The sequence below is a fragment of the Trachemys scripta genome, chromosome 18 (assembly GCF_013100865.1).
Source record: "Trachemys scripta elegans isolate TJP31775 chromosome 18, CAS_Tse_1.0, whole genome shotgun sequence".
NCBI classification, from domain to species: domain Eukaryota; kingdom Metazoa; phylum Chordata; order Testudines; family Emydidae; genus Trachemys; species Trachemys scripta.
In genome coordinates this window covers 23,404,867-23,413,657 of record NC_048315.1, presented here as the reverse complement: position 1 = coordinate 23,413,657, position 8,791 = coordinate 23,404,867, and the positions used below count along the sequence as shown (strand labels likewise).

General features: G+C 50.3%; 1 protein-coding gene across 1 annotated transcript in view; it reads right to left on the bottom strand.

The window, feature by feature from the left end:
- Positions 1–266: 266 nt before the first annotated feature.
- Positions 267–8,791, bottom strand: part of MTMR4 (myotubularin related protein 4) — a gene marked incomplete in the record, with an annotated part of 110,548 nt that continues 102,023 nt past the window's right edge. Inside the window, 6 exon segments of the mRNA XM_034752345.1 lie at positions 267–2,611; positions 3,053–3,141; positions 3,560–3,670; positions 4,180–5,446; positions 6,494–6,648; positions 6,805–6,975. Of these exon segments, the coding sequence (XP_034608236.1) occupies positions 2,434–2,611; positions 3,053–3,141; positions 3,560–3,670; positions 4,180–5,446; positions 6,494–6,648; positions 6,805–6,975 (1,971 nt within the window).

Sequence of the window (8,791 nt, the reverse complement as noted above, 5' to 3'; positions counted from 1 at the left end):
TGAACTCTCCATACTATAACTGGGGCGGAAGGGAATCTCCTCACCCGGCCATTAAGGGGATACACAGGACAGAGCTCCTATGCACTCCGGTGGCAGAACGACAGGGGCTTAATGGGTTTGACAGGAGAGAGGCAGTGTGGCGTGTGCGAGTGTAAGAGCATGGCTTTACTTTGACTTCTTGCCCTACCACAGCTGGCTGGGGAGATTTTTATCTAAAATGAAAAAAACAACAGAATCCAGACTAAAGAACGGGCCAAACACAGCGGCACTAATATAGAGATTTTATTTCAAATGTATTGAGTCTTACAGCACATTGTTTGTCACAACGCTACTGAACTGATTTGGAGGTTTTGGCCAGCACATTCTGACACTGACACCCACAAGAGCTGAAAGCAGTTTAGATTAACCATGTCTGAATCCAAATGTCCAGGAATACGGACCTGATTCTCTGCTGCCTTATTGCTTGCAGTCACTTCCACCCACAGAAAGTGAGGCCACATGGGAATTGTGCTCTCACCAGGGGATCAGTGTCTCACCCCACTCTCCTCCACAGGTGGAAATAATGCAAGGTACAAGGCGGGGAGAATCAGAAGTATGACATCTCTCTCTCTCTCCCCCTTGTTGTTTGCTCCCAGTATGGAACAGCAAAACAGTCTGAGCAGATACAGTCTCTTCAGATGATGCTAGCTTTGCTTTCGTTATTGGAAACCAGGGAGGCGGACATGTAAAAGTGCGAGAAATTCATTTGTTTTTTACTCCTTCAACTGAAATTTGAAAACCACTGGGTTTTGTAAATAGAACTGGGAGGTCAGAACATGGTTTGAATAGCCTAGTGTTTGGTTATTTACTAGACAGGGAGGACTCATATCCCCCCACCCTCTCAATGTGGAGTCTTAAGTAGGGTATCTGTGGTCTCTATTTATTTGGAGAAAAACAATTTACCCAGCTATAAAAATGTCCCTGGTTCCACGCTCCGACCAGCATCTCTCCGGATCTCTCAAGAACCAAGTATCAAACATGGCTCACAAAGATCCAAGAAAAGAGCAGAAGCTTAATCTTGTAACTCACGTCTTCCTAAGCTCGTACCCTAGTGAGCTTCCCTTAAAACGAGCTGGGATGCCGGGTGTGTAGCATAGGGAAGTAACAGAGAGGCGATAACTACAGATTTCAAAAAGGGCGACTCTAAAAGTTATGGCTTCTGTACAGCAGACAGGAAAGGAAGTCAAGTCCAAGAGGAACTTTTAAGTGGTGTTGGAATGAACCAGAGACTGTTTCTGTCGCATAGGGGCATATGCTGCACGTCATGCCCATCACTGTATCTTTTGGTTAAGTGCCACATTAGAGTGAAAAAAAACAGACTGTAGAGGCTCTGTTGGCCGGCTTTCTCCCTACCCCCAATTTGGTATCTCTGCTTCATTCTCCCTTCTTCGGGTTACATTAAGTGCACAGAAATATATAGCAGCATTTGGACTGAAACCCTCACGCACACCAAACAGCACGTTCCAGGAGGTAAAACAACACACTACGGCCTACCCTCAAGATGTCAAGTTTTCAGGATAGAGCAACAGGAAAAGGAGGAGATGGAGGCAGCAAAGGGGAGAAGGAGCAACACAGGAACACAAGTTATGTTTCCATCCCAGGACAGAATCACGGTCATTCCTGTGTTAGCACCAGGCTGTGACACTGCGAGAGACTAGAAGTAGACAGGCAGAGCAAGAAGAGAACAAACCATTCTCCCCTCTCCCCACACAGTACTGCAGGGGGATAGTCTAGTCTGTGCATTCACTACTCTCTGCAGGTCCCGGACATTGGCAGAGATCTGCTTGGCCTCGCAGAGAAGCCCCATCTTGTCTTCAGAGAGAAGGAATCCTTTTCCGCATCCAAGAGAAGGTTAACTCAGGGATTGCTAATGAGTTCAGACCCCTCATCCACAAAGCCAGCCTGCAAATCAAACTCCATGGAAAGAGAAGCAGTGGAACCTCTAGGCTGAGCCTTTCTGAAGGGACACAGAGGACAGAGGTACCATTCAGAATCCACCCTCTTCATTCTTGTACAATGCAAACTGCCTTTTGTAGGGTGGAAAGAAGAGTTTGATTCTAAACATACCTTTCTATTGCTTTGGGGTACTTGTACAGGCAGTATCTGTGAAAGCATCGCTTTCCAATCCATAGGAGAAAGAGGTTGTGGTCTCCTATTTAGCCCTAGGTCTTCAGCTATACGTACACTGGTACCAAGATGGGCCCACTGTATTGTCTCATCTCAATTCCTCTGCTTCAGACGGATATGGGATCAAGGAGGATTGCTGAAGACAGTGCATTTGAGTTTGGTGTTCAAATGCTGCACCAAAGACCTTCACAATTCCAGTGGAGGCAGAGCCGTCCCTCAAATCTGTGAGCAAAAAGGCTTGGCATGGACAGCGTCCTTGTCTGGCATTCAACTGGAAGCTGTGGCGATGGGTTTCTTCAGGTGTTGACTCATGAGCTCCCTAGCACGAGACACCTGGATGTGATCGTAACAGGAGTTGCAGACAAGGACTGGGTCGTAGAGCTGCTGATCAGGAATGGGCAGCTTCAGATGGCAGCAGCCAGCACAGAACACGTTCCCACAATTCCTGTTAAGGGGTAATAAAAGCAGAGAGCAGTTAGACAGTGACAACTCCATAAAGAAGAAGGCCATGTCTAGATTGGGGGAGTCTAGGGCCAAACACAACCAGCGTGTTCTTGAAGGCGTTCAGTCCTGTCTGCACTAATGTTCAACTATGTGGGAGTTGAGATGTTAGCTGACATGTTTTTAAACACCATCTGCATTTCTAGTGTAAACACGGATAGAGGGAGGGCCAGGGACCCCAGGACAACAGCGATAAGAAAGACAGAGGGTCAGGGACTCCAGGGGGAGTGTGTGCAAGGCTGGGTGGATAGAGAAAGGGAGGGTCAGTGACCCTGTGCTGAGGGGCCTGAGACAGAAAAGGAAGAACAAAAGACATGGTCATTTGGGGGTTGGGGAGGAGATGGAAAAGAACAATGGAGATATGCAAGAGGTGGCTGAGTTTTACCTGCAGTGGTGCCTTCGCTTGGCTATCCAAAATTCACAATCACAGTTAAAGCAGTGTGAGGCCATATGGTCTGGAACCCAGCGTGTGACCTGGGGAAAATAACAGCCTTCATTAGCACCTCACCTCAGGAGCCTGTAATAGGCTTGCAAAACAATATAATTGAGAGGACATCTTGAGACTGGAGCGTGGGTTACAGTGTGACACTGGGCCATAAAACACACTGAACCATGTGGGTTGGTCTGCAAAGCAAGGCACAGAGGCACAGCCTGGTGAGCCCGCACCTTGCCTAGCACCAAAGGACATGGAACTGCTCCCAGGAAAGCCTGCACCCCATCCTGCTACAGCCTACCTCGCAAGGAAAGCAGAGAGCCAATCCTACCATACGTCACCACCTTGCACAACAGGAACGGCTGCTCTGAGCCTAGATCCCATCCTGCCTTGTAGCATCTATCACCTTCAAACAGACAAAGCTGACCCTGCTACACATGTAGCTGTATACGGATGTACCTCAGTCTCCTTCTTATCGACAGGCTCCCAGCTTGCTTCAGACAGGCAGTCCTCACTGTGATCAGAGTAGAAGTCCTCAGTGTCACTGCTGTCCGATTCCTTTAGACAGGTCTGCAGAGAGAAAGCCAAAGTCACAAAAGCCATCAGCCCCTTCCAGCACAGACCCAAAGAGTAGTATCCCTTCCACCCCACTCAGAATGGCTCCTGAAGGAGCAAGTGGCACTGTCGCTCCCCAGCTCAGGAAGCAAAGGGCAGGAGAATCCGGACTGGCGTCATCCCCCACGTCTTGGGAAATAAAGGAAGATTGGATGAAGGAATCTTTGGATACTAGGAGAGTGAAGGCCAGGAGGAGATGGTGTCCAGATCAGAGAAGGAACTCTGTTCCCTCCTGGGCTAGGAGAACGTAGAACCCCTGGATGGGGAGGAGGGGCGGGGGAGGGGAGGAGTGAATCATTATCCTAATGAGCAGCAAACTTGCACACCAACAGGAAGTGAGGGGTAAGAGAACATGTGAGCCTGGCAGCACATGCTCCCAGAGCAGGGACATGAAGGGCAGGATGTCATGGTTCATGGATGGGTCAGACCCGGCGGGAGATGGCACTTTATAGGCCATTACTCACAAAGTCATCTTCATAGTCCATCTGTGGCTCAGCTGGGGGGGCGCAGCAGTGACGTATATCCAGCCTTAGCTGGAGCTCTCGCACCTGCCTGCGCAGCTGCTCCACTTCCTGCTTGTAGCTGGCTTCGATCTGTCGCAGCCTGTGCTGAATCACATCTGTGGGGAAGGGGAGCCCATCATCATCCAGGTAGAGAGGAGGCACAGGGGAAGGGCAGCTTGGTGGCACATGCTTGGAGCCAGACACCTGCTTCAGGTGGCAGGGTAGCCATGGCCGGCTGGGCTTCCCTTCAGGGCCTGCACAATGTGCACTGGGATAGCCAGAGCAGACTGGTGGTTTCACACCTTCTCTTGCTGGCCACTGGCTACTGAGGTAGAGCCCTGGTGCCCGCAACTGTTTGCTGCTCAACCTCTTGTTACAGCACCCATAGGAAAGCAGCCGCCTGGTTACTGTCTCCCCACCGGGGAGCGACGTCACCATCCCCTGGAAACTGTCCCAGTTGGAACCCAGGAGGGAGAACTCGCTGGTCTGGCTCTGGGAAATGGGCCTTTGCCACAGCTCCAGCGGCACCATCCCCACCTGGCCCATTTCCTCCCAGTGCCCGCTCCTGCTGCTCCCACTTTTGCCAGTGTCTTTATGTTGCTGAGGGATGCCTGGCATGGGGCATGGGTTGTTCTGAGGAGAGACACTTGGTGCAGGAGTGTCCTGGCTGGGAATGCCCACTGCAGGATTTAGGGTGTCTTGATGTGGGGGTTTCACAAGATTCCAGCTTCCATCAGATTCCAGGCCAGTTGCTTTTGAAGGATTATAGGGACATGTTTCAAGCTGCTCCACAGCCCTGACACAAGTCCTGCAGACATTCTCCTGTCCAGGATGGTTTGGAGCTGGGCTGATGCCATCTACATCCTCCACATTCACCCTCCGTCCCATTTCTGTCTCTGGAAAGATGTTGCTTGCTGGTGGAGGCACCCAGCCACTAAGCGGCTTGCAATGCGCTTGATGATCAGTGTGGCTGTTGAAGTTGTTGCTCGTTTGCAGGGGGTGAGTTTTCCCCTGCTCCACTGGCACCTGCTGCGTTTCTCCCACAGCCACCACGCTGCCTTCCTCGGGGTGCAGCTCAGGGCCTTCTGTGCTGGCCTGTCTGGGCTCCAGGCCCATCCTGACCTCCTGACAGTGGTTGTTCAGGTTGGGATCACTAGAAGTACGGGTCAGCGGGCTGCTGGAGTCACCAGCTGAAAGCAGGTCATCCATAGATCTTGTCTTTGGTAACCTGGAACCAAGAAACAGAGCCTGAATCTCCGGAGAAGAAACTTTTACTACAAAAATCCCAGTACCTGCTGCTCTGTGCCACAGGGGCCCTTGCAGAGGGGGAAGGGAACTGCCCAGCACACAGGGCTAGGTCTCTGAATAGTGGTAGGATGCCCCGAGGTGTGACGAGAGAGCATAGTTAATAGGGTTGCATCATTGCATCACCTTGGAAGTTAGACTTACAGTCAACATGTTAAAAGTGGGCACTGATTCTGAGTTCCTCGCCAGCCATTTCTTGGTTTAATCACTTCACAGCTGGGACATCACCTCAGAGGCCTAACCAGCCAACAAGAACCTCCGCTAATCTCTAGTTTCCTCATCAGGCTGGGGTAGGGGTAGGGGTAGGGTCTATATAGCACCAGGCAGCCCCTGGAGCACAGGGACATAGCTGGAGGAGCTTCCCTTTGGATCCCCAAAGCCAGCATCCCAGGTGTTGCTCTCCATTGATCAGGGGGAGAAGGAAGTGCCCAGGGCACTGTGGTGAACTGCCTGTGTGTGAAGGTGAAGGCAGCATCAGCATTAGACTGAGAACGCACAAGCCAGCTAGTTGGGAGAGGCATGGACAAGTGTCACGCAAACTTCCTCTTTCACACACTGCTTCCTAGGGCGAGAAATAGACACTCCTAGTGCAGCCAGCACCACATCTGGGCACCAGTCTCCCTTCCCCCTAGGCCTCTCTTCTATTGCTACCTAGGACACGTTGGTGTTCGCACCACTACAAGGTGGCCTCAGAGCAGCTACATGAAATCTCCCCATATGGTGCTCCTAGTATGGCAGGGAGCAGTGTACTCTCTCTTCCAGGTGTTCACTGAGGCTACCCTGGAGAGAGGGGTGACAGGCATGTTCAGGACACTCCAGGCCCTGTCTTTTCAGGACAATGGTGCTGGGTGCTTCTCATGGCAAATGTGTGTGTGTAATAATGTCAGCCAGAGGAGAGAGCAAGTGAGCAGGAAAGAAACCCAGGACCGTGGTGGAAAGGGAACCCAAATTGGAACTCCTTTCTCCCTACCTGTCCAAAGATCTGCCGCTGAACTCCTGGCTTTGAGATCCTGGGGGCAGGTAGCGGTCCATACCCTCCTCCCCTAGAGGACAGGGGGATGATGCTGGAAGGTACACTGCTGTCCAAAGATGTAGTGCTCGCACATGGCACACTGGGTGCAGCACCTGCAGGAGAAATTACACTGAAGGACAGGACAAAAGGGAAACTCCTCCCCATCCAAGGCAAGCCAGCCTCCCTTCCCTCCAACCCAATTACTCTTCCCAGACAATTTTGCCTGCTAGCCACAAGCCCATACAGCTGGGTTGGGGGCTGCCACTCACCTGCTCGGTGCCAGGCATGTAGAGGAGATTGTGGAAGTTCTTGTTGCCAGCTCTCAGGAGGGACCACACTGAGCAGGTGCGTTTGTAAATGTTGTGCATCTCTCGCTCACATGGGTTGTTGCCCAGGAAGGTCCCATACAGGCAGGAGTATGTGTGCTGCACCAGCTTCACCTGCACCACCAACAGAAAAGAGCAATTGCCGGGGCCCTTGGAAAGCAACTCTCCCTCACACCCACGTAACACAACTCCCACCCCACCCCCAAAGCACACACTCCAGCCCCCTGCCACAGCTCTCCTTCCATCCTGTGGGAGAAAGTTACCCAAGGATCCCACCATGTCTACTGGCAGAGGCTACAGGGGATGCATAGGGTTTTACAGGAATCCCCTGGGTTGGATATTTGCATAATAATTCACCGAAGAGTGGTATATGAGATCTCTACTGAGAGCCAGCAACCTACTGGTTGTCATAACCATTGCAAAATGTGTGTGTGGATAATATTTAAAGGAGTTATGTACGATATTAAAAATTGTGTTTTTAAGGTCTTGGAGTTAAGGCAGGTCATCAGGAGGCTCCATACTTCGGAAATATTCTTTTCAGGCAGGAGATAACTGACACTTATCTCACTGTCTGGCCATTTGTGCATTGCATGGCTATTCGCATACTGAGCCAGGAGCAGCCTGAGAGATTGCAAAATCTACAAGTGAGGAAATCTTCAGGAATAAACAAACAACCGGGGGTGTCCTGTTTATTAATAAAAACAAAGAATTGGTGCGGGGGACCTTGGAGAGCTAAGAAACACACTGAAGTCTTCACCAAAGAGGCAAACTGACAGCGTGCATAGCTCATGAAAGGAGGGTCACAGCCAGCCTGGCTGTAAAGCTGCGAAGATTTTGGTTGAGCAACATTCTGCAAGACGTGACAGTATCTTCTTAATTAAGTCTAGGTTCTAGAATGTATATTATGATTTTATTTTCTATGAAACCATTTGTTTCCAATACTTCTACTTGCTACTACTTGAATCGCTGGGCTTCACCACCCTCCTAGTGAAAAAGTTTTTCCTAGCATCCAACCTAAACCTCCCGCACTGCAACTTGAGACCATTACTCCTAGTTCTGTCATCTGCCACCACTGAGAACAGTCTAGATCTATCCTCTTTGGAACCCCCTTTCAGGTAGTTGAAAGCAGCTATCAAATCCCCCCTCATTCTTCTCTTCTGCAGACTAAACAATCCCAGTTCCCTCAGCCTCTCCTCAGAAGTCATATGCTCCTGCTCCCTAATCATTTTTGTTGCCCTCCATTGGACTCTTTCCAATTTTTCCACATCCTCCTTGTAGTGAGGCCCAAAACTGGACATAGTACTCCAGATGAGGCCGCACCAATGCCGAATAGAGGGGAATGATCATGTCCCTCGATCTGCTGGCAATGCCCCTACTTATACAGCCCAAAATGCCATTAGCCTTCTTGGCAACAAGAGCACACTGTTGACTCATATCCAGCTTCTCATCCACTGTAACCCCTAGGTCCTTTTCTGCAGAACTGCTGCCTAGCCATTCGGTCCCTAGTCTGTAGCAGTGCATGGGATTCTTCTGTCCTAAATGCAGGACTTTGCACTTGTCCTTGTTGAACCTCATCAGGTTTCTTTTGGCCCAATCCTCTAATTGGTCTAGGTCCCTTTGTATCCTATCCCTACCCTCCAGGGTATGTACCACTCCTCCCAGTTTAGTGTCATCTGCAAACTTGCTGAAGAGTGGAATCCACACCATCCTCCAGATCATTAATGAAGATATTGAACAAAACTGGCCCCAGGACCGACCCTTGGAGCACTCCGCTTGATACCGGCTGCCAACTACACATGGAGCATTAATCACTACCCGTTGAGCTCAACAATCTAGCCAGCTTTCTATCCATCTTCTAATCCATTCATCCAACCCATACTTCTTTAACTTGCCGTCAAGAATACTGTGGGAGACAGTATCAAAAGCTTTG